The sequence below is a fragment of the Oncorhynchus mykiss genome, chromosome 26, assembly GCF_013265735.2.
Source record: "Oncorhynchus mykiss isolate Arlee chromosome 26, USDA_OmykA_1.1, whole genome shotgun sequence".
NCBI classification, from domain to species: Eukaryota; Metazoa; Chordata; class Actinopteri; order Salmoniformes; family Salmonidae; genus Oncorhynchus; species Oncorhynchus mykiss.
Genome location: NC_048590.1, coordinates 9,251,180 through 9,277,774, shown reverse-complemented (window position 1 = coordinate 9,277,774; position 26,595 = coordinate 9,251,180). Strand labels below are relative to the sequence as shown.

Here is a 26,595-nt window from a genome sequence, read left to right as displayed (position 1 = left end):
GTATGTATGTGTGTGTGTGTATGTGTGTGTGTGTGTGTGTGTGTGTGTGTGTGTGTGTGTGTGTGTGTGTGTGTGTGTATGTGTGTGTGTGTGTGTGTGTGTAAATGTATGTATTTATACGTGTATGTGTGTATGTAAACTCAGCAAAAAATCATCCTCTCACTGTCAACTGCGTTTATTTTCAGCAAACTTAACATGTGTAAATATTTGTATGAACATGACAAGATTCAACAACTGAGACATAAACTGAACAACTTACACAGACATGTGACTACCAGAAATGGAACATTGTGTCCCTGAACAAAGAGGGGGTCAAAATCAAAAGTAAGTATCTGGTGTGGCCACCAGCTGCATTAAGTCTCCTCCTCATGGACTGCACCAGATTTGCCAGTTCTTGCTGTGAGATGTTACCCCACTCTTCCACCAAGGCACCTGCAAGTTCCCGGACATTTCGAGGCCCTCACCCTCTGATCCAACAGGTCACGGTCTTACAGGAAATCATGCACATGACGAGCAGTATGGCTGGTGGCATTGTCATGCTGGAGGGTCATGTCAGGATGAGCCTGCAGGAAGGGTACCACATGAGGGAGGAGGATGTTGCCGGTGATGTCTGGTGAGGACCTGCCTTACAACAGGCCTACAAGCCCTCAGTCCAGCCTCTCTCAGCCTATTGCGGACAGTCTGAGCACTGATGAAGGGATTGTGCGTTACTGGTGTAACTCGGGCAGTTGTTGTTGCCATCCTGTACCTGTCCCGCAGGTGTGATTCTTGGATGTACCGATCCTGTGCAGGTGTTGTTACACGTGGTCTGCCACTGCGAGGACGATCAGCTGTCCGTCCTGTCTCCCTGTAGCGCTGTTGTAGGCGTCTCACAGTACAACATTGCAATTTATTGCCCTGGTCACATCTGCAGTCCTCATGCCTCCTTGCAGCATGCCTAAGGCACGTTCACGCAGATGAGCAGGGACCCTGGGCATCTTTCTTTTGGTGTTTTTCAGAGTCAGTAGAAAGGCCTCTTGCCTACCGTCTGTAAGTTGTTAGTGTCTTAACGACCGTTCCACAGGTGTATGTTCATTAATTGTTTATGGTTCATTGAACAAGCAGGGGAAACAGTGTTTAAACCCTTTACAATGAAGATCTGTGAAGTTATTTGGATTTTTACGAATTATCTTTGAAAGACAGGGTCCTGAAAACGGGGGACGTTTCTTTTTTTGTTGAGTTTACATATAATATATATATATATATATTATATATTTGCAAAATAATATATGGGGGATTGGAAGTGATGCAGACAATTACATTGATAGAAGCTACAATCTATTTGCACTATTAAAGCTGATCCGCCCTCTAACAAAGAGAGAGGGAGAGAGAGAGAGAGAGAGAGAGACAGAGAGAGAGAGAGAGAGAGAGAGACAGAGAGAGAGAGAGAGAGAGAGAGAGGGAGAGAGAGAGACAGAGAGAGAGAGAGAGAGTGAGAGAGAGAGACAGAGAGAGAGAGACAGAGAGAGAGAGAGAGAGACAGAGAGAGAGAGAGAGAGAGAGAGAGACAGAGAGAGAGAGAGAGAGAGAGAGAGAGAGAGAGAGAGAGAGAGACAGACAGAGAGACAGAGAGTGAGAGAGAGACAGAGACAGAGACAGAGACAGAGACAGAGACAGAGAGAGAGAGAGAGAGAGAGAGAGAGAGAGAGAGACAGAGAGAGACAGAGAGAGAGAGAGAGAGAGAGACAGAGAGAGAGAGAGAAAGGCATCAGACCCTCGTGACAGAGACTCATCTATCTCTCTCTAGACAGTGTTATTATGGGGTGTGAACATCCACCCACACAACACACTCCCTGTAATGTCAGCGTCGGTGCTTCTCAGCAACATCCGTTGTTTTACATGTTGGCTGAAGAAGAAAATGAAAAAAAGGCCCTCTTGGCATCAAAAGTGTCACGTGGAAGATGATACCAGTAGAAGGATCAAAGTTTTACGCAGTGGCACAACAGAGCTCATCAAACCATGACTTTATGAGCTGGGGTTTACTGTGATTAATGGGTCTGTGTCAACTTTCAAACCCAAATTGTCCTTCTGGTCAATAGAGGCTCTGCTTATCCTACCTAGGCTGTGTGGTTACCTGTCTGTGTGCTGTGTGGTTACCTGTCTGTGTGTTTACCTGTCTGTGTGGTTACCTGGCTGTGTGGTTACCTGGCTGTGTGCTGTGTGGTTACCTGACTGTGTGCTGTGTGGTTACCTGGCTGTGTAGTTACCTGGCTGTGTGGTTACTTGGCTGTGTGGTTACCTGGCTGTGTGGTTACCTGGCTGTGTGCTGTGTGGTTACCTGGCTGTGTGGTTACCTGGCTGTGTGGTTACCTGGCTGTGTGGTTACCTGGCTGTGTGTTGTGTGGTTACCTGGCTGTGTGCTGTGTGGTTACCTGGCTGTGTGGTTACCTGGCTGTGTGCTCTGTGGTTACCTGTCTGTGTGCTGTGTGGTTACCTGGCTGTGTGGTTACCTGGCTGTGTGGTTACCTGGCTGTGTGCTCTGTGGTTACCTGTCTGTGTGCTGTGTGGTTACCTGGCTGTGTGGTTACCTGGCTGTGTGGTTACCTGGCTGTGTGCTCTGTGGTTACCTGTCTGTGTGCTGTGTGGTTACCTGGCTGTCTGCTTATCTGATCTGACCATAATGACGTGTGATCTGTGTTTTCCAGCTGTGATCCCGCTGACCGACTCAGAACACAAGCTGCTATCTCTCCACTTCGCTACGGACCCTGGGAAGGACTGGGAGTGGAGCCGAGACCACAACGACAACATCAAGCTAGCCAAGTGAGTTAGGTACAACAAACGACAAACAGGTGGTGATGGTGGAGGGGGTCATAGGGGTGGAGGGGGTAGTAGAGGGGTGGAGGGGGTCATAGGGGTGGAGGCGGTAGTAGGGGTGGAGGGGGTAGTATGGGTGGAGGGGGTAGTAGAGGTGGAGGGGGTAGTAGAGGGGTGGAGGGGGTAGTAGGGGTGGAGGGGGTAGTAGAGGTGGAGGGGTGGAGGGGGTAGTAGAGGTGGAGGGGGTAGTAAAGGTGGAGGGGTGGAGGGGGTAGTAGGGGTGGAGGGTGTAGTAGAGGTGGAAGTAGGGGTGGAGAGGGTAGTAGGGGTGGAAGGGTAGTAGAGGGGTGGAGGGGGTAGTACGGGTGGAGGGGGTAGTACGGGTGGAGGGGGTAGTAGAGGTGGAGGGGGTAGTACGGGTGGAGGGGGTAGTACGGGTGGAGGGGGTAGTACGGGTGGAGGGGGTAGTAGAGGTGGAGGGGGTAGTACGGGTGGAGGGGGTAGTAGAGGTGGAGGGGGTAGTACGGGTGGAGGGGGTAGTAGAGGTGGAGGGGGTAGTATGGGTGGAGGGGGTAGTACGGGTGGAGGGGGTAGTACGGGTGGAGGGGGTAGTAGAGGTGGAGGGGGTAGTACGGGTGGAGGGGGTAGTAGAGGTGGAGAGGGTAGTAGAAGGGTGGAGGGGGTAGTACGGGTGGAGGGGGTAGTAGAGGTGGAGAGGTAGTAGAGGGGTGGAGGGGGTAGTAGGGGTGGAGGGGTAGTAGAGGAGTGGAGGGGGTAGTATGGGTGGAGGGGGTAGTAGAGGTGGAGGGGGTCATAGGGGTGGAGGCGGTAGTAGGGGTGGAGGGGGTAGTATGGGTGGAGGGGGTAGTAGAGGTGGAGGGGGTAGTAGAGGGGTGGAGGGGGTAGTAGGGGTGGAGGGGGTAGTAGAGGTGGAGGGGTGGAGGGGGTAGTAGAGGTGGAGGGGGTAGTAGAGGTGGAGGGTGTAGTAGAGGTGGAAGTAGGGGTGGAGGGGGTAGTAGGGGTGGAGGGGTAGTAGAAGGGTGGAGGGGGTAGTACGGGTGGAGGGGGTAGTAGAGGTGGAGAGGTAGTAGAGGGGTGGAGGGGGTAGTAGGGGTGGAGGGGTAGTAGAGGGGTGGAGGGGGTAGTACGGGTGGAGGGGGTAGTAGAGGTGGAGGGGGTAGTAGAGGTGGAGGGGGTAGTAGGGGTGGAGGGGGTAGTAGGGGTGGAGGGGTGGAGGGGGTAGTGGAGGGGGTAGTAGAGGGGTGGAGGGGATAGTACGGGTGGAGGGGGTAGTAGGGGTGGAGGGGGTAGTAAGGGTGGAGGGGGTAGTAGAGGGGGTAGAAAAGGTGGAGGGGGTAGTAGAGGTGGAGGGGTGGAGGCGGTAGTAGGGGTGGAGGGTGTAGTAGAGGTGGAAGTAGGGGTGGAGGGGGTAGTAGGGGTGGAGGGGTAGTAGAGGGGTGGAGGGGGTAGTACGGGTGGAGGGGGTAGTAGAGGTGGAGAGGTAGTAGAGGGGTGGAGGGAGTAGTAGGGGTGGAGGGGTAGTAGAGGGGTGGAGGGGGTAGTACGGGTGGAGGGGGTAGTAGAGGGGTGGAGGGGTAGTAAGGGTGGAGGGGGTAGTAGGGGTGGAGGGGGTATTACGGAAAGGAGGAGAGGAGATCCCCCTCTAATCATAGAAAGGAGGAGGAGATCCCCCTCTAATCATAGAAAGGAGGAGAGGAGATCCCCCTCTAATCATAGAAAGGAGGAGAGGAGATCCCCCTCTAATCATAGAAAGGAGGAGGAGATCCCCCTCTAATCATAGAAAGGATTGCTGTCATGGAGCACTGACTGTCTGTCATGGAGCACTGACTGTCTGTCATGGAGCACTGACTGTCTGTCATGGAGCACTGTCTGTCTGTTATGGAGCACTGTCTGGCTGTATATTTGTCTGTCTGTCATGGAGCACTGTCTGTCTGTTATGGAGCACTGTCTGTCTGCCATGGAGCACTGTCTGGCTGTCTGTCTTTCTGTCATGGAGCACTGTCTGTCTGTCATGGACCACTGTCTGTCTGTCATGAAGCACTGTCTGTCTGTCATGGAGCACTGTCTGTCTGTCATGAAGCACTGTCTGTCTGTCATGGAGCACTCTCTGTCTATTTGTCTGTCTGTCACGAAGCGGTGTCTGTCTGTCATGAAGCACTGTCTGTCTGTCTGTCTGTCATGGAGCACTGTCTGTCTGTCTGTCATGGAGCACTGTCTGTCTGTCTGTCTGTCTGTCTGTCTGTCATGGAGCACTGTCTGTCTGTCATGAAGCACTGTCTGTCTGTCTGTCATGAAGCACTGTCTGTCTGTCATGGAGCACTGTCTGTCTGTATATTTGTCTGTCTGTCACAAAGCAGTGTCTGTCTGTCATGAAGCACTGTCTGTCTGTCTGTCTTGGAGCACTGTCTGTCTGTCTGTCTGTCTGTCTGTCTGTCTGTCATGTAGCAGTGTTTGTCTGTTAGAATGAGAGAAAGAGACAGGATACTAGGTTGATGAGATCATTTCTGAGACGTGTGTGATTTGGTGAGTTTAAAAACCACTCATTTGTGAGACTTACATTGAATCATTTCCCACTGGGAATTTGGGTTCCTTAGAGAAGAAAACTCCCCATTAATGGTGTACATATGTGAAGTCACACAAAGTCTAAGATTGAAGGTGATTGTGAAGTTACAGACTGAAGTTAATTGTGAAGTTACAGACTCTGAAGTTAATTGTGAAGTTACAGACTCTGAAGTTAATTGTGAAGTTACAGACTCTGAAGGTGTTTGTGAGGTTAGGCTCTCTGAAGGTGATTGTGAAGTTAGGCCCTCTGAAGGTGATTGTGAAGTTAGACCCTCTGAATGTGATTGTGAAGTTAAACCCTCTGAAGGTGATTGTGAAGTTAGACCCTCGGAATGTGATTGTGAAGTTAAACCCTCGGAATGTGATTGTGAAGTTAGACCCTCGGAATGTGATTGTGAAGTTAAACCCTCGGAATGTGATTGTGAAGTTAAACCCTCTGAAGGTGATTGTGAAGTTAGACCCTCGGAAGGTGATTGTGAAGTTAGACCCTCGGAATGTGATTGTGAAGTTAAACCCTCGGAATGTGATTGTGAAGTTAAACCCTCTGAAGGTGATTGTGAAGTTAGACCCTCGGAATGTGATTGTGAAGTTAGACCCTCGGAATGTGATTGTGAAGTTAAACCCTCTGAAGGTGATTGTTAAGTTAGACCCTCGGAATGTGATTGTGAAGTTAGACCCTCGGAATGTGATTGTGAAGTTAAACCTTCTGAAGGTGATTGTGAAGTTAGACCCTCGGAATGTGATTGTGAAGTTAAACCCTCTGAAGGTGATTGTGAAGTGAAACCCTCTGAAGGTGATTGTGAAGTTAGACCCTCTGAAGGTGATTGTGAAGTTAGACCCTCGGAATGTGATTGTGAAGTTAAACCCTCTGAAGGTGATTGTGAAGTTAGACCCTCTGAAGGTGTTTGTGAAGTTACAGACCCTCTGAAGGTGTTTGTGAAGTTAGACCCTCTGAAGGTGTGTGTGAAGTTAGACCCTCTGAAGGTGATTGTGAAGTTAGGCCCTCTGAAGGTGTTTGTGAAGTTACAGACCCTCTGAAGGTGTGTGTGAAGTTAGACCCTCTGAAGGTGATTGTGAAGTTAGGCCCTCTGAAGGTGTTTGTGAAGTTACAGACTCTGAAGGTGATTGTGAAGTTAGACCCTCTGAAGGTGATTGTGAAGTTAGACCCTCTGAAGGTGTTTGTGAAGTTACAGACCCTCTGAAGGTGTGTGTGAAGTTAGACCCTCTGAAGGTGATTGTGAAGTTAGGCCCTCTGAAGGTGTTTGTGAAGTTACAGACTCTGAAGGTGATTGTGAAGTTAGACCCTCTGAAGGTGATTGTGAAGTTAGACCCTCTGAAGGTGTTTGTGAAGTTACAGACCCTCTGAAGGTGTTTGTGAAGTTAGACCCTCTGAAGGTGTGTGTGAAGTTAGACCCTCTGAAGGTGATTGTGAAGTTAGGCCCTCTGAAGGTGTTTGTGAAGTTACAGACTCTGAAGGTGATTGTGAAGTTAGACCCTCTGAATGTGTTTGTGAAGTTAGACCCTCTGATGGTGTTTGTGAATTTAGAGCCTCTGAAGGGGATTGTGAAGTTACAGACTCTGAAGGTGATTGTGAAGTTACAGACTCTGAAGGTGATTGTGAAGTTACAGACTCTGAAGGTGTTTGTGAAGTTACAGACTCTGAAGGTGTTTGTGAAGTTACAGACCCTCTGAAGGTGTTTGTGAAGTTAGACCCTCTGAAGGTGTGTGTGAAGTTAGACCCTCTGAAGGTGTTTGTGAAGTTACAGACTCTGAATGTGATTGTGAAGTTAGACCCTCTGAAGGTGATTGTGAAGTTACAGACTCTGAAGGTGATTGTGAAGTTACAGACTCTGAATGTGTTTGTGAAGTTAGACCCTCTGAAGGTGATTGTGAAGTTACAGACTCTGAAGGTGTTTGTGAAGTTACAGACTCTGAAGGTGTTTGTGAAGTTAGACTCTCTGAAGGTGATTGTGAAGTTTCAGACTCTGAAGGTGTTTGTGAAGTTAGACTCTCTGAAGGTGATTGTGACGTTACAGACTCTGAAGGTGTTTGTGAAGTTAGACTCTCTGAAGGTGATTGTGAAGTTAGACCCTCTGAAGGTGATTGTGAAGTTACAGACACTGAAGGTGATTGTGAAGTTACAGACTCTGAAGGTGTTTGTGAAGTTACAGACTCTGAAGGTGATTGTGAAGTTACAGACTCTGAAGGTGATTGTGAAGTTACAGATTCTGAAGGTGATTGTGAAGTTACAGACTCTGAAGGTGTTTGTGAAGTTAGACCCTCTGAAGGTGATTGTGAAGTTAGACCCTCTGAAGGTGATTGTGAAGTTACAGACTCTGAAGGTGATTGTGAAGTTACAGACTCTGAATGTGTTTGTGAAGTTAGACCCTCTGAAGGTGATTGTGAAGTTACAGACTCTGAAGGTGTTTGTGAAGTTACAGACTCTGAAGGTGTTTGTGAAGTTAGACTCTCTGAAGGTGATTGTGAAGTTACAGACTCTGAAGGTGTTTGTGAAGTTAGACTCTCTGAAGGTGATTGTGAAGTTTCAGACTCTGAAGGTGTTTGTGAAGTTAGACTCTCTGAAGGTGATTGTGAAGTTAGACCCTCTGAAGGTGATTGTGAAGTTACAGACACTGAAGGTGATTGTGAAGTTACAGACTCTGAAGGTGTTTGTGAAGTTACAGACTCTGAAGGTGTTTGTGAAGTTAGACCCTCTGAAGGTGATTGTGAAGTTACAGACTCTGAAGGTGTTTGTGAAGTTACAGACACTGAAGGTGATTGTGAAGTTACAGACTCTGAAGGTGATTGTGAAGTTTCAGACTCTGAAGGTGATTGTGAACTTAGACCCTCTGAAGGTGATTGTGAAGTTAGACCCTCTGAAGGTGATTGTGAAGTTACAGACTCTGAAGGTGTTTGTGAAGTTACAGACTCTGAAGGTGTTTGTGAAGTTACAGACTCTGAAGGTGATTGTGAAGTTACAGACTCTGAAGGTGATTGTGAAGTTACAGACTCTGAAGGTGATTGTGAAGTTAGACCCTCTGAAGGTGATTGTGAAGTTAGACACTCTGAAGGTGTTTGTGAAGTTACAGACCCTGAAGGTGTTTGTGAAGTTAGAGCCTCTGTCTTTTTTGCTATTTACTTTTCTATCTAAAAGACAGTCTTAAGATTTTAAAAATACGTTTCCAGTGGAGTTAAAGGCAATGATGCAATGGAGCCTTGCCTCGGTTGCAACTGAGGTCTTTTAAGGTCCTTCTCCCTTGGAGCAGCTCGGTTCTCTGGCAGCAGCTGAAAATATGTAAATAACTCTGTCCATTTACTTTGTGAAGTAAGCTTCCAGTGTATTCCACTGCAAGACAAAATAGAACATTTTTAGGGCCCTGGTCAATCAGATAAAACAGGAAGTTATAGGGCCCTGGTCAATCAGGACGTTATAGGGCCCTGGTCAATCAGGACGTTATAGGGCCCTGGTCAATCAGGACGTTATAGGGCCCTGGTCAATCAAGTCAGCTAACTGTGCTGCGGGGTTATAGGGCCCTGGTCGATCAGGCAAAAAAGGAAGCTATAGGGCCCTGGTCGATCAGGCAAAACAGGAAGTTAAATGGCCCTGGTCAATCAGGACGTTATAGGGCCCTGGTCAATCAAGTCAGCTAACTGTGCTGCGGGGTTATAGGGCCCTGGTCAATCAGACAAAACAGGAAGTTATATGGCCCTGGTCAATCAGACAAAACAGGAAGTTATAGGGCCCTGGTCAATCAGACAAAACAGGAAGTTATAGGGCCCTGGTCAATCAGACAAAACAGGAAGTTATAGGGCCCTGGTCAATCAAGTCAGCTAACTGTGCTGCGGGGTTATAGGGCCCTGGTCAATCAGACAAAACAGGAAGTTATAGGGCCCTGGTCAATCAGACAAAACAGGAAGTTATAGGGCCCTGGTCAATCAGACAAAACAGGAAGTTATAGGGCCCTGGTCAATCAAGTCAGCTAACTGTGCTGCGGCGTTATAGGGCCCTGGTCAATCAGACAAAACAGGAAGTTATATGGCCCTGGTCAATCAGACAAAACAGGAAGTTATAGGGCCCTGGTCAATCAGACAAAACTGGAAGTTTTGGTCAATCAGAACGTTATAGAGCCCTGGTCAATCAAGTCAGCTAACTGTGCTGCTGTAGTGTTCAATCTTAATTCATTGCTAAATAAACTCAGCAAAAAAATGAAACGTCCTCTCATTGTCAACTGCGTTTATTTTCAGCAAACTTAACATGTGTAAATATTTGTATGAACATGACAAGATTCAACAACTGAGAGACATATACAAGTTCCACAGACATGTGACCATGGACTGCACCAGATTTGCCCGTTCTTGCTGTGAGATGTTACCCCACTCTTCCACCAAGGCACCTGCAAGTTCCCGGACATTTCTGGAGGGGGATGGCCCTAGCCCTCACCTTCCGATCCAACAGGTCCCAGACGTGCTCAATGGGATTGAGATCTAGGCTCTTCGCTGGCCATAGCAGAACAATGACATTCCGGTCTTGCAGGAAATCATGCACAGAACGAGCAGCATGGCTGGTGGCATTGTCATGCTGGAGGGTCGTGTCAGGATGAGCCTGCAGGAAGGATACCACATGAGGGAGGAGGATGTCTTCACAGCGTTGAGATTGCCTGCAATGACAACAAGCTCAGTCCGATGATGCTGTGACACACCGCCCCAAACCATGATGGACCCTTCACCTCCAAATCGATCCCGCTCTAGAGTACAGGCCTTGGTGTAACGCTCATTCCTCCAACGATAAACGTGAATGCAACCACCAACCCGGGTGAGACAAAACCGCAACTCGTCAGTGAAGAGCACTTTTTGCCAGTCCTGTCTGGTCCAGCGACGGTGGGTTTGTGCCCGTAGGCGACGTTGTTGCTGGTGATGTCTGGTGAGGATCTGCCTTACAACAGGCCTACAAGCCCTCAGTCCAGCCTCTATCAGCCTATTGCGGACAGTCTGAGCACTGGTGAAGGGATTGTGCCTTACTGGTGTAACTCGGGCAGTTGTTGCCATCCTGTACCTGTCCCGCAGGTGTGATTCTTGGATGTACCGATCCTGTGCAGGTGTTGTTACACGTGGTCTGCCACTGCGAGGACGTTCAACTGTCCGTCCTGTCTCCCTGTAGCACTGTCTTAGGTGTCTCACAGTACGGACATTGCAATTTATTGCCCTGGTCCACATCTGCAGTCCTCATGCCTCCTTGCAGCATGCCTAAGGCACATTCATGCAGATGAGCAGGAACCCTGGGCATCTTTCTTTTGTCGTTTTTCAGAGTCAGCAGAAAGGCCTCTTTGGTGTCCTAAGTTTTCATAACTGTGACCTTTAATTGCCTACCGTCTGAAAGCTGTTAGTGTCTTGACGACCTTTCCACCGGTCCATTAATTGTTTATGGTTCATTGAACAAGGATGGGAAACAGTGTTTAAACCCTTTGCAATGAAGATCTGTGAACTTAATTTGGATTTTTACGAATTATCTTTGAAAGACAGGGTCCTGAAAACGGGGGACATTTCTTTTTTTTTTTGCTGAGTTTGTATTTCTTCAAAAGCGTAGCATTTATAATCCAGATTTACTGTTGCTATCTAATGTTCGTAACCTTTCTCCCTCAGTTTAATCCTGTCTCTGGAAGCCAAACTGAACCTGCTGCATAACTACATGAACGTAACATGGATCAGGATACCAACTGAGACCAGGGTACCTCTCCTCTTTCTCTTCCACATTGATTGGCTAATGCCAGCAAATAATTGTTGTGAATAGATTTGATAGGTTGTTCTGCATCCGTGTTGTACCGCCAGCTCCCCAGCACCTTACTGTCTATGTACAAGGAATAAAGTAAACTACGTTTTGATGTCATAGTCTTGAAATGGAGTAGATTATACAGATTAACATAATTTACTGATGGTGCTTCCTCTCCATCCCTTCTCACCCCTCTCTCTCTCTCCAGGCTCCCCTGGCCCAGCCGGAGTCTCCCACGGCGTCCCACGGGGGCGACGACGTCCAGTCTCTAGCCGACTCCATGGACTCCGACCGAGACTCCGTCTGCAGCAACTCCAACGTCAACAACGGCAAGGTCTCCGCGAAGGACAAGGATCCCAAGGAGAAGACGGAGAGGCAGCAACAGGGTAAAGACAAGGACAAGACCAGGACGGACTCTGTGGCCAACAAGCTAGGCAGCTTCAGTAAAACCCTGGGTATCAAGCTGAAGAAGAACATGGGAGGTCTGGGAGGGCTGGTCCACGGAAAGATCAACCGCTCCAACTCTGGAGGCAACGGCCGGAACAACGGAGGAGGAGGGGGGGGCGGCAACGGAGGAGGGGGGGGCGGCGGCAACGGAGGAGGGACAGAGAATAACGTAGACAAGAAGAAGGAGAAAAAGGAAGGAAAAGCCCGGAAGGATGGAGGAGGAGGAGAGAAGGAGGGCCAGTCTGCGAGTACGTCGTTCTCCTCGGACAAGACCACCAGCCCGTCTCCCACCGAGCGTCCCGCAGGCGTGCCCTCTCCTCCTGGGGAACGGGACAGGGACAGGGGGGGTCTCCTGGCCCGGCTGGTGGGCGATAAGGCCCTGTCGGAGCACTGGAAGTACAGCACAGACGTCAAGCTGAGCCTCAACATACTGAGAGCCGCCATGCAGGGCGAGAGGAAGTTCATCTTCGCCGGCCTTCTCCTCACCTCCCATCGCCACCAGTTCCACGAGGAGATGATCTCCTTCTACCTGACCTCCGCTCAGGAGCGCTTCTCTGCCGAGCAGGAGACCAGGAGGAAGGAAGGAGAGAAGAAACCTGCAGCAAACTCTACGACCAACGGGCCCTCCAACGCCCTGAAGAAACCAGAGCAGGAGAGCGCCCCTCACCGGGAGAGAGAGAGGGAGAAGGAAAGAGAGAGAGAAAAGGAGAGGGAGAGAGAGAGGGAGAGAGAGAGAGAAAGGGAGAGAGAGAGGGAGAGAGAGAGAGAAAGGGAGAGAGAGAGGGAGCGAGACACCCGCACCCCTCCTCCTCCTCCTCCCTCCTGCCCTCCTCCTCCTACTCCCCTTCCCCAGGACTTCATCTCTTCCCCAGCCAGACACCACCAAAGCCATACCCCTCACACCCCCCCACAGATTGCCCTGAAGATGCAGGGCCGCCACAGCCCCTCCCCCAACTCCTCACCCAGCAACGGTGCTACCAGGAGACCGGGGTCCGTCCCCCCTGTCCCCAGGCCCGTCCCAACTACAGTCCCAGTGTCAGCCCACTACAGCCATACCCCTCCCATCCAGAGGTCCAGTATCATCCACCTGAGAGACGTCAACCTCCAGGCCCTCCAGGCACCCAGCTTCCAGCCGGACGACCCCCAGCCCAGCTACAAGCCTGCTCTGGTGGGCACCCTGAAGACCTGTGCCACTTACCCCCAGCAGAACCGCTCTCTGTCCTCCCAGAGCTACTCTCCAGCCCGCCTGTCTGGGGTCCGTTTGGGCACCGGGGTCAACCACACCCACCCGGGGGTCCCAGGCACCACGGAGCCCTACAACATGCCTGGGGAGCACAAGTCCCATACCTATACCAACGGCTTCAACGCTAGCCACATACAGGACTGTCTGGAGTTCGCCGACGCCGACTTGCCTCAGACCTGGGGGAGCAGTAGGGTCACCAGGACGGGTTCGGGGTCCGACAAGGTCAAAGGTCAGATCGGTAGCGCCGGTGGGGGTTGCCTGGTGTACTGCCTGCAGCAGAGGAGATGCAAGAGGGAGAAGTGCTCCTTCTACGGGCGGCCGGAGACAGATAACTACTGTTCCTACTGCTTCAAGGAGGATCTGAAACACAAGGAGAGGGAGGCCAAGGCCCTCAGTAGGCCTGGGTAGCCCCTGGTACCGCGCCAGCCAGAGGTGCTGCTACTCTATAGCCTGGTGTACTATCTATCGCACGACAGGTACAGCAAACCCCAGCTGCTGACAACGCAACACAACAGACAGACAGACAGAACTGTGTCCATAGAGAAGGCGATAGAACAGGTTCTACTCAATAGACTGTCTGTGGACGTTGGGACATCCAGACAGACAGACAGACAGACAAACAGACAGACACGCTCAGAGCCAGTTGATCGCCTGCTCTGTTTAAAACATTTGATTCCTGTCACTTCTCCTGTCTCAGTGTACAGTACAGTAGGCTACTGTAAAGGACACAGCTACTTGATGACGAGCGGGGTAGATCTCTGTCCACTTAACATCTTTGGCCAGCAGGAATTTAGAACTTTTGTTCGTTAAAAAAAATTGGGTTCAACTTCAATTTTTGGTTCGTTTTATGGAGAAATGTCTTGTGTTTTTGGCCCACAACTTGAAAGGCAAACTAAGATATCATTTCAGGCAAATACAGTACACATAAAAATAGCAATTACATTTTGTTGTGCAGTGGTTCAACACGTAAACTTAAATCTAACATCTAACTAAAACCGGACTGTTTTGATCTTAATTAAAATCTTCAACCAACTTTTAAAAAACAAACTTCTCAAAGCAATACGTTAGTACCTTCAACGTTGTTAATTTTGTTGTTTTTTAATCAATAATTGTCCTAATGGCAACTCACTGTGAACCCTTTCTGTTGTCTCTGCACTCATGTTGGCTTCAGTAGAGAGTTGAAATCCTCTGCTGCAGCTGAACGACAATAGACAACAACAGGCCGGATATTCAGTCAACTGCAAACAAACCCACACTAAGGAAAATAGCCGTTCCGTAAGTTAAATTTGCCGTGCGCCCTCACATTGATTACCCGGGTATAAACGAAACAACAACAAAATCAAATTGGTTTTAATGAATCGTGCTCCTTGTCACAGCGAGGGCCAGGGATACTGTTTCAGTGCTAGTTTGATTGGTCTGCCTCAAACAAAATGTTTTATTTAATGTTTTCCTCTGCATTCTACACGTCTTCGATAAACCCGAATGTGTTTTCATCAGCAGTTGATTATCTTGGTTGTTATTTTACAGGTGCTGTGTGGTGTTGCTACCATTAGGTTTTCCCACATTGGAATGTCTTAACTGTCATTACAACGACAAAAGAACATGGAATCTCCTGGCCAAAGATGTTAAATATATATAGAGAGAGAGAGAGAACGGCTCTTCGAAACACTCCTGAATTATAATGCAGTTTGGGATCCTTTTTATGTACCTGATTCATGGACTCTCACCATTTAAAAATGTAAAAATATGATTTTTGTATATTCATTTGAGAGTTTTACACAACTTAAATTATTAATTTGCACATTAGATACCAATGTACAGTACATAGCAAAAATGAGGAACAAAATAAGATTAGTATATTGTGTAAAAAACAAATTTAAATAATCAGTTTGTGTGTTTTTGTGTATAAGAGAATGTGATGACGGGGAATTTACAAGCCAAGGCTTTACAAGTGTTATAGAGAAAAATATTTTTATATGATTTTCACAAAATGCCATGAAGCAATATTTCACTTTTTTTTTTCTTATGGAAACCGTTTGTCACTTTGGTAAGTTACTTTAAGTGCACGGACATTAGGTGGCGGCGGTGGTGGGGGGGAGGGGCCGAACGCCAAGCGTCGGTTGGTCGAGGGTTGGACCGACATCATATCAAGGGAAAATGATCTGTCGTATTGTCATGATTGTCTCAATCGATCTGACATTGAAGGGCTGGTTGGTTTTAAAACGGGTTGATAGATCGTCGATATATATATATATATATATATATATGTATACACACAACATCCTTCAGGCATCACCACATTTACGAGACTCTACGGGCATATGTTACACCCTATCCTGGTTGGTCCACTGGGCTGCGTATTGCCGACAAAACTGTAACACGTAGTTAACCAGACGTTTTACATGTGAAGAGGGGATATTTCCTAGTTCCTGGTTCAGCACGAGTCATCGGAAGTCACAGCACGTGATGACGGTGATAACGAATTGTTGTTGTTGTTGTTTTTTTTTAAATTCATATGTAAAAGCACAACATATATTAATTAATACTATGTTGTACTTCCACAGTGGGTATCTGTCTGTCCCTACCATGGCATTATGTTGTCCTATAGTTTAAGGGTTAAAAGACATACTGTTGAGATTCAGGTTGCCTGTATTACATAATGTGTCCCAGAGGAGGAGTACTCATCTAGGATCAGGTCCCCCCCCCCCCCCCCCCCCCACAGTCCATTCATTATAGTCTTAACAAAGTTGATCCGAGAACAGCACTCCTACTCTGGGAGTCTTAATGAATACGGTCTCTTCACCCAAACAGAACCCATTCATTCAGAGTCCTATGGAATAAACAGTAACGGTTAGAACCCATCCATCCAGAGTCCTATGGAATAAACAGTTATGAACAGTAACGGTTAGAACCCATCCATCCAGAGTCCTATGGAATAAACAGTTATGAACAGTAACGGTTAGAACCCATCCATCCAGAGTCCTATGGAATAAACTGTTATGAACAGTAACGGTTAGAACCCATCCATTCAGAGTCCTATGGAGTGAACAGTAATGGTTAGAACCCATCCATCCAGAGTCCTATGGAATAAACAGTTATGAACAGTAACGGTTAGAACCCATCCATCCAGAGTCCTATGGAATAAACAGTTATGAACAGTAACGGTTAGAACCCATCCATCCAGAGTCCTATGGAATAAACAGTTATGAACAGTAATGGTTAGAACCCATCCATCCAGAGTCCTATGGAATAAACAGTTATGAACAGTTAACGGTTAGAACCCATCCATCCAGAGTCCTATGGAGTGAACAGTAACGGTTAGAACCCATCCATCCAGAGTCCTATGGAATAAACAGTTATGAACAGTAACGGTTAGAACCCATCCATCCAGAGTCCTATGGAATAAACAGTTATGAACAGTAACGGTTAGAACCCATCCATCCAGAGTCCTATGGAATAAACAGTTATGAACAGTAACGGTTAGAACCCATCCATCCAGAGTCCTATGGAATAAACAGTTATGAACAGTAACGGTTAGAACCCATCCATCCAGAGTCCTATGGAATAAACTGTTATGAACAGTAATGGTTAGAACCCATCCATCCAGGGGCTTGAATTTATAGATCTGTCTATAGCAAGATGGCAGGGTGTGTGTGTGTGTGTGAGCGCACTTGCGCGTGTCCCTGTGTGTGTGTGTGAGTCTAATCTGAAATACCTCAGTTGTCCTATCCGGGGGTTTGGCATCGACTTTCACATATTTTATTTGCAATAATAATAAATTGTCCTTGTGTTCTGTTGTTGGTTATAGATCAGGGGTTCCCAAACGTCCCCCCCCCCCTATGGGCACAAGCACTGTTCATGACACAAACTGTTTGACACCCCGCTTGTTGGTAGAGAGAATTTAGCAGGTTTAAAAGCTTCTCTCCTGCAATTCTACACATTGTGTCACGGGGTGCAAGGAAAATGTTGTCGTTTTTAATGCTCATTTTCTTGCAATTATTTACACATTTGATCACGTCTAATGTGTATCCATGTGATATTGGAGTGACTCAAAAACTACAACGATATTTATGGGCTAAAAAAAGTAAGTAAAAAGACTGCCATGGGCTGATTGATCTGGACCTTCCTGACTAGTTATAAATATCTCTCTAAATGTGAACAATGACTAACATGACAAGAGGAGCTGATGATGTCATACCCCCATTTAGAAATGTCACCTTGTACATTCTACTATTATCACTTTCAGGAGGAGTAAGTTTAAAGCTGGACTGAGTTCCTTAAAAAAAAATATATATATATATACGTATATATATATATTTTAAATGGAGAGGGGAGGACCACCTGCTGCCGCTGCGGGGGGGCGGGCGGGCGGGGGGGGGCGCCCCGCCTCACAGTTTGGGAACCGCCTCACAGTTTGGGAACCGCCCCACAGTTTGGGAACCGCCCCACAGTTTGGGAACCGCTGGTATAGACGACCACCTATTGTTTCAATCAATCAGCTGTGTTTCAGTACAATGTCTATATGGGGTACATGTCAATGAAGCCAAATGGTACTTATGTCAGTGTCCTAGTTTGCCCTACATTGCAATAACAACGATAGAGACCTTTGAAAATTGGACCATCCAAACCTTTATTCAAAGAAAGCACTGTTGTGATATTTAAAAAAGGCAAGAAACAATGCTTAACCTACTGTACCAGTGAGTGGATGAGTTGTTGTGCAGCACCAATACCTACCACTGAGTGGATGAGGTGATGTGCAGCACCAATACCTACCACTGAGTGGATGAGGTGATGTGCAGCACCAATACCTACCACTGAGTGGATGAGGTGTTGTGCAGCACCAATACCTACCACTGAGTGGATGAGGTGTTGTGCAGCACCAATACCTACCAGTGAGTGGATGAGGTGATGTGCAGCACCAATACCTACCACTGAGTGGATGAGGTGTTGTGCAGCACCAATACCTACCAGTGAGTGGATGAGGTGTTGTGCAGCACCAATACCTACCAGTGAGTGGATGAGGTGTCGTGCAGCACCAATACCTACCACTGAGTGGATGAGGTGTCGTGCAGCACCAATACCTACCACTGAGTGGATGAGGTGATGTGCATCACCAATACCTACCAGTGAGTGGATGAGGTGATGTGCAGCACCAATACCTACCAGTGAGTGGATGAGGTGTTGTGCAGCACCAATACCTACCACTGAGTGGATGAGGTGATGTGCAGCACCAATACCTACCACTGAGTGGATGAGGTGTCGTGCAGCACCAATACCTACCACTGAGTGGATGAGGTGATGTGCAGCACCAATACCTACCACTGAGTGGATGAGGTGTTGTGCAGCACCAATACCTACCAGTGAGTGGATGAGGTGTTGTGCAGCACCAATACCTACCAGTGAGTGGATGAGGTGTCGTGCAGCACCAATACCTACCACTGAGTGGATGAGGTGTCGTGCAGCACCAATACCTACCACTGAGTGGATGAGGTGATGTGCATCACCAATACCTACCAGTGAGTGGATGAGGTGATGTGCAGCACCAATACCTACCAGTGAGTGGATGAGGTGTTGTGCAGCACCAATACCTACCACTGAGTGGATGAGGTGATGTGCAGCACCAATACCTACCACTGAGTGGATGAGGTGTCGTGCAGCACCAATACCTACCACTGAGTGGATGAGGTTATGTGCAGCACCAATACCTACCACTGAGTGGATGAGGTGTCGTGCAGCACCAATACCTACCACTGAGTGGATGAGGTGTCGTGCAGCACCAATACCTACCACTGAGTGGATGAGGTGTCGTGCAGCACCAATACCTACCACTGAGTGGATGAGGTTATGTGCAGAGTTAGTTTTTTTTGTCTTACCTTGTGAGAGGTAGTGTGTGGTTCATATAGCCCATGCAGTGGGATGTGTTCATCATATCTTAAACAATTATAATAACAATCATTTATACCCGTCTCACGTTTCTGTCTCTTGTTTGTTGTTTTTCACTTTTGGGAAATGTTTGAATACTGTAAAATGTTTCTGCGTGGGAGAATATCACCAGTACCAACTAGAGCAGCAATATTCCAGATAATGTCTTTTCCACCATTAACCAGGTTTTACAGAAATTCTGGTTGGGGGGGGATTACCGGTTTCCCTGCTTATTCCCTCCTGATTCCAGGAATATTCCTACCAGGACTTCTGGGAACTTTGGGAATGTTACTGGAATTTATCAACCTTACTGTAGTACAACCCCAGTCCCTCTCTCTCCCTCAGGCCCACCCTACCCTAGTACTACCCTAGTACCACCCTTGTACAACCCACACCAGTACCGCCCTTGTACCAGCTTAGTACCACCCTAGTACCACCTTAGTACCACCCTAGTACCGCCCTAGTACCACCCTTGTACCACCTTAGTACCGCCCTAGGACCACCCTAGTACCACCCCACACCAGTACCGCCCTAGTACCAGCTTAGTACCACCCTAGTACCACCTTAGTACCACCTTAGTACCACCCTAGTACCGCCCTAGTACCACCCTAGTACCACCCTAGTACCACCTTAGTACCGCCCTAGGACCACCCTAGTACCACCCCACACCAGTACCGCCCTAGTACCAGCTTAGTACCACCCTAGTACCAGCTTAGTACCACCCTAGTACCACCCTAGTACCACCCTAGTATCACCCTAGGACCACCCTAGTACCGGCTTAGTACCAGCCTAGTACCACCCTAGTACCACCCTAGGACCACCCTAGTACCACCCTAGGACCACCCTAGTACCAGCTTAGTACCACCCTAGTACCACCCTAGTACCACCCTAGGACCACCCTAGTACCAGCTTAGTACCACCCTAGTACCACCCTAGGACCACCCTAGGACCACCCTAGTACCAGCTTAGTACCACCCTAGGACCACCCTAGTACCAGCCTAGTACCAGCCTAGTACCACCCTAGTACCACCCTAGGACCACCCTAGTACCAGCTTAGTACCACCCTAGTACCACCCTAGGACCACCCTAGTACCAGCTTAGTACCACCCTAGTACCACCTCACCCCAGTACCACCCCACACTAGCACCACCCTAGTACCACGGTTCCAGGAGTTCTGTTTCTCTTTCCAAAGTAGCAGGAGAATCTAGGATGGCCCAGAGGCTTTAAAACTCTATGTAAAACAATATTTACTAAACAGGGATTAGTAGATCTCCCAAGGGAGAAATATCACTACATGGACAAAAGTATGTGGACACGTGTTCGTCGAGCATCTCATTTAAAAATCATTAATATGGAGGAATGTGGAGCAGGGGGTTACCCAGACAGGAAGTCCCCATACTGCTCCATTGCTGAATTCTCATGGCCATTTCTCCTAAAGGGTTACCCAGACAGGAAGTGCCCATACTGCTCAATTCCTCCATTCTCGTGACCATTTGTCCTAAAGGGTTACCCAGACAGGAAGTCCCAGTCTTTACCATGAGGCTTTATTCCACCAAGCTCACAGACCCAGGATGTGTCCCCAATGGAACCCTATTCCCTATATAGTGCACTACTTTTAACCAGAGCCGTATGGCACCCTATTCCCTATTTAATGCACTACTTTAGACCAGAGCCCTATGGCACCCTATTCCCTATTTAATGCACTACTTTTAACCAGAACCGTATGGCTCCCTATTTAGTGCACTACTTTAGACCAGAGCCGTATGGCACCCTATTTATTCCCTATTTAGTGCACTACTTTTGACCAGAGCCGTATGGCACCCTATTCCCTATTTAGTGCACTACTTTAGACCAGAGCCGTATGGCACCCTATTCCCTATTTAGTGCACTACTTTTGACCAAAGCCCTATGGCACCCTATTCCCTATTTAGTGCACTACTTTTGACCAAAGCCCTTATGGGAATAAGGTGCCATTTCAGACGCTGACCCAGCTCTCTGACCTGTTGCCTCACGTGGCCTTGACTGTGGTTTAAACCCATGTGACCTCGTTCTCTAACCTCTGATCAGTACAATAACACAGGACTGTAAACAGGAACCTTCCTCAACAATGGGTTTCATTCTCTACTGCACACTAACTAACACTAGCTAGCTAAGTAGTTAGCACTACTGCTGCCTGGAGGTGTTTTTTAAAGAGATACTCTTCATTCTCTACTGCACACTAACTAACACTAGCTAGCTAAGTAGTTAGCACTACTGCTGCCTGGAGGTGTTTTTTAAAGAGATACTCTTCATTCTCCACTGCACCCTAACACTAGCTAGCTAAGTAGTTAGCACTACTGCTGCCTGGAGGTGTTTTTTAAAGAGAAACTCTTCATTCTCTACTGCACACTAACACTAGCTAGCTAAGTAGTTAGCACTACTGCTGCCTGGAGGTGTTTTTTAAAGAGATACTCTTCATTCTCTATTTGGTTTTAAATATTCTTAAGTATCGAAAAAAAAAAAAAAATTAAAAGTATAAATCATTTCAAATGTCTTAAATTAAGCAAACCAGACGGCAGGAATTACCCCAAATAGTGAGAGAATTAAAGCAGAAGTGGTTAAAAAGTGAGGGATGAAATAAAGAGAAGTGAAACGTCAGTTTTCAGGTGAAACTACGCAGGGAGAAACAAGTCCAATGTCTGGTTGTTATTAGTTATCCTTATGACTCCTCAGGGAGAAACGAGTACAATGTGTCAATGTCTGGTTGTTATTAGTTATCCTTATGACTTCTTATGTATCCTTATGACTTCTTATGACTTCTTATGTCTCCTCATGTATCCTTATGACTTCTTATGTCTCCTCATGTATCCTTATGACTTCTTATGTATCCTTATGACTTATTATGCTTCCTCGTATATCCTTATGACTTCTTATGCCTCCTCGTGTATCCTTATGACTTCTTATGCTTCCTCGTGTATCCTTATGACTTCTTATGCTTCCTCGTGTATCCTTATGACTTGTTATGCCTCCTCGTGTATCCTTATGACTTCTTATGCCTCCTCGTGTATCCTTATGACTTCTTATGCCTCCTCGTGTATCCTTATGACTTCTTATGCCTCCTCATGTATCCTTATGACTTCTTATGCCTCCTCATGTATCCTCATGTATCCTTATGACTTCTTATGCTTCCTCATGTATCCATCCTTATGACATCTTGGCCTGTGTCCCAAATGGAACCATTTTCCCCATGAGTTGTTATGTGCCTTATGAGTTGTTATGTGCCCTTTATGAGTTTTTATGTGCCCTTTATGAGTTGTTATGTGTCCTTTATGAGTTGTTATGTGTCCTTAGGAGTTGTTATGTGCCCTCATGAGTTGTTATGTGCCCTCATGAGTTTATGTGCCCTCATGAGTTGTTATGTGCCCTTATGAGTTGTTATGCGCCCTCATGAGTTGTTATGTGCCCTTATGAGTTGTTATGTGCCCTTAGGAGGTGTTATGTGCCCTCATGAGTTATGTGCCCTCATGAGTTATGTGCCCTCATGAGTTGTTAAGTGCCCTTAGGAGTTGTTATGGGCCCTCATGAGGTGTTATGTGCCCTTATGAGTTGTTATGTGCCCTCATGAGCTATGTGCCCTTAGGAGTTGCTATGTGCCCTCGTGAGTTGATATGTGCCATTATGAGTTGTTATGTGCCCTTATGAGTTGTCATGTGCCCTTAGGAGTTGTTATGTGCCCTCATGAGTTGTTATGTGCCCTTATGAGTTGTTATGTGCCTTTATGAGTTGTTTTGTGCCCTCATGAGTTGTTATGTGCCCTTATGAGTTGTTATGTGCCCTCATGTGTTGTTATGTGCCCTCATGTGTTGATATGTGCCCTTATGAGTTGTTATGTGCCCTCATGTGTTGATATGTGCCCTTATGAGTTGTTATGTCTCCTATGAGTTGTCATGTGCCCTTATGAGTTGTTATGTGCCCTCATGAGTTGTTATGTGCCCTTATGAGTTGTTATGTGCCCTCATGAGTTGTTATGTGCCCTTATGAGTTGTTATGTGCCCTTAGGAGGTGTTATGTGCCCTCATGAGTTATGTGCCCTCATGAGTTATGTGCCCTCATTAGTTGTTATGTGCCCTCATGAGTTGTTATGTGCCCTTATGAGTTGTTATGTGCCCTCATGAGTTGTTAAGTGCCCTTAGGAGTTGTTATGGGCCCTCATGAGGTGTTATGTGCCCTTATGAGTTGTTATGTGCCCTCATGAGCTATGTGCCCTTAGGAGTTGCTATGTGCCCTCGTGAGTTGATATGTGCCATTATGAGTTGTTATGTGCCCTTATGAGTTGTCATGTGCCCTTAGGAGTTGTTATGTGCCCTCATGAGTTGTTATGTGCCCTTATGAGTTGTTATGTGCCTTTATGAGTTGTTTTGTGCCCTCATGAGTTGTTATGTGCCCTTATGAGTTGTTATGTGCCCTCATGTGTTGTTATGTGCCCTCATGTGTTGATATGTGCCCTTATGAGTTGTTATGTGCCCTCATGTGTTGATATGTGCCCTTATGAGTTGTTATGTGCCCTCATGAGTTGTTATGTGCCCGTATGAGTTGTTATGTGCCCTCATGAGTTGTTATGTGCCCTCATGAGTTGATATGTGCCCTCATGTGTTGATATGTGCCCTTAGGAGTTGTTATGTGCCCTTATGAGTTGTCATGTGCCCTTAGGAGTTGTTATGTGTCCTCATGTGAACACTGGTGAGAATGTGCCCAGTCCTCTCTGGCCCCTCTCTCACAGAGACCTTGGCATGGATACCACTATCAGTGTGACCTGAATAGAAATGCACGGCCCTCACTTGTACGTTAATAGTAAATATTAATCTAACCAAACCCTGATTGCAACACAGGCTTTTTACCAACAATCCCTTATCGGTTCCTAGAAAGAGATAGAGGGGTGATTAGGGTGACCTTGCCGTGACAGGGAATTGGAAAGTACATATAGAAAATGAAATGAGAAGATTAGTATTACATCGCCGTGTCTCTGTTGAAATAAGAGACGTTTGTACTTCAGAGGTTTGTCTCCCAAATGGCACCCTATTCCCTTTATAGTGCACTACTTTGTACCAGGTCCCATGGTCAGAAGTAGTGCACTACTTTGTACCAGGTCCCATGGTCAGAAGTAGTGCACTACTTTGTACCAGGTCCCATGGTCAGAAGTAGTGCACTACTTTGTACCAGGTCCCATGGTCAGAAGTAGTGCACTACTTTGGACCAGGTCCCATGGTCAGAAGTAGTGCACTATAAAGGGAATCGGGTGCCATTTGGGATGCGGACAACAGTGAGTTTGATCTCCTGTGTACCAGCCTCTGTTCCCAGTACACTCAGCTCTCTAGCCAGTCAGCACACTGTGGGAGTGTGTCAATGCTCTCAGTACTCTAGTCAGTCTGTACACTGTGGGAGTGTGTCAATACTCTCAGCTCTCTAGTCAGTCTGTACACTGTGGGAGTGTGTCAATGCTCTCAGTTCTCTAGTCAGTCTGTACACTGTGGGAGTGTGTCAATGCCCTCAGTTCTCTAGCCAGTCTGTACACTGTGGGAGTGTGTCAATACTCTCAGCTCTCTAGCCAGTCAGCACACTGTGGGAGTGTGTTAATGCTCTCAGCTCTCTAGCCAGTCAGCACACTGTGGGAGTGTGTCAATACTCTCAGCTCTCTAGCCAGTCTGTACACTGTGGGAGTGTGTCAATATTCTCAGTTCTAACACGACTGTCAATACATCCATGACCAACCATCTAATCTAACACTGGTCTAACACTCAGTACATCCATGACCAACCATCCAATCTAACACTACTGTCAATACATCCATGACCAACCATCCAATCTAACACTACTGTCAGTACATCCTTGACCAACCATCAAATCTAAAACCACAGACAATAAATCCATGACCAACCATCCAATCTAACACTACTGTCAGTACATCCATGACCAACCATCTAATCTAACACTACTGTCAGTACATCCATGACCAACCATCCAATCTAACACTACTGTCAGTACATCCCTGACCAACCATCTAATCTAACACTACTGTCAGTACATCCATGACCAACCATCCAATCTAACACTACTGTCAGTACATCCATGACCAACCATCCAATCTAACACCACAGACAATAGATCCATGACCAACCCTCCAATCTAACACCACAGACAATAGATCCATGACCAACCCTCCAATCTAACACTACTGTCAGTACATCCCTGACCAACCATCTAATCTAACACTACTGTCAGTACATCCATGACCAACCATCCAATCTAACACTACTGTCAGTACATCCATGACCAACCATCCAATCTAACACCACAGACAATAGATCCATGACCAACCCTCCAATCTAACACTACTGTCAGTACATCCATGACCAACCATCCAATCTAACACTACTGTCAGTACATCCATGACCAACCATCCAATCTAACACCACAGACAATAGATCCATGACCAACCCTCCAATCTAACACTACTGTCAGTACATCCCTGACCAACCATCCAATCTAACACTACTGTCAGTACATCCATGACCAACCATCCAATCTAACACCACAGACAATAGATCCATGACCAACCCTCCAATCTAACACTACTGTCAGTACATCCATGACCAACCCTCCAATCTAAAACTACTGTCAGTACATCCCTGACCAACCATCTAATCTAACACTACTGTCAGTACATCCATGACCAACCATCCAATCTAACACCACAGACAATAGATCCATGACCAACCCTCCAATCTAACACTACTGTCAGTACATCCATGACCAACCATTCAATCTAACACTACTGTCAGTACATCCATGACCAACCATCCAATCTAACACCACAGACAATAGATCCATGACCAACCATCCAATCTAACACTACTGTCAGTACATCCCTGACCAACCATCCAATCTAACACTACTGTCAGTACATACATGACCAACCATCCAATCTAACACTACTCTCAGTACATACATGACCAACCATCCAATCTAACACTACTGTCAGTACATCCCTGACCAACCATCCAATCTAACACCACAGACAATAGATCCATGACCAACCATCCAGTCTAACACTACTGTCAGTACATCCCTGACCAACCATCCAATCTAACACTACTGTCAATACATCCATGACCAACCATCCAATCTAACACTACAGTCAGTACATCCATGACCAACCATCCAATCTAACACTACAGACAATAGATCCATGACCAACCATCCAATCTAGCACTACTGTCAGTACATCCCTGACCAACCATCACTACTGACACTACTGTCAATACATCCATGACCAACCATCTAATCTAACACTACTCTCAGTACATCCATGACCAACCATCCAATCTAACACTACTGTCAATACATCCATGACCAACCATCCAATCTAACACTACTGTCAGTACATCCATGACCAACCATCCAATCTAACACTACTGTCAGTACATCCATGACCAACCATCCAATCTAACACTACTGTCAGTACATCCATGACCAACCATCCAATCTAACACTACTGTCAGTACATCCCTGACCAACCATCCAATCTAACACCACAGACAATAGATCCATGACCAACCATACAATCTAACACTACTGTCAGTACATCCCTGACCAACCATCCAATCTAACACTACTGTCAGTACATCCCTGACCAACCATCCAATCTAACACCACAGACAATAGATTCATGACCAACCATCCAATCTAACACTACAGTCAATAGATCCATGACCAACCCTCCACTCTAACGCTACAGTCAGTACATCCATGACCAACCATCCAATCTAACACTACAGTCAATAGATCCATGACCAACCCTCCA

The 26,595-nt window shown here is 47.0% G+C and overlaps 1 protein-coding gene across 2 annotated transcripts in view; it reads left to right on the top strand.

The window, feature by feature from the left end:
• The window catches only part of otud7a (OTU deubiquitinase 7A), a 126,016-nt gene extending 107,217 nt beyond the window's left edge, over nt 1–18,799 (top strand). Inside the window, exons 11-14 of one of the 2 annotated variants that reach the window (XM_036963346.1) lie at nt 2,685–2,799; nt 11,017–11,101; nt 11,352–18,518; nt 18,675–18,799. In XM_036963346.1, coding sequence (XP_036819241.1) covers nt 2,685–2,799; nt 11,017–11,101; nt 11,352–13,241 — 2,090 coding nt within the window. In that variant the 3' untranslated portion in view covers nt 13,242–18,518; nt 18,675–18,799. Of the gene's footprint in view, nt 1–2,684; nt 2,800–11,016; nt 11,102–11,351; nt 18,636–18,674 lie in introns of both variants that reach the window. The other variant, XM_036963345.1, reaches the window with a different exon arrangement.
• Nucleotides 18,800–26,595: the final 7,796 nt, after the last annotated feature.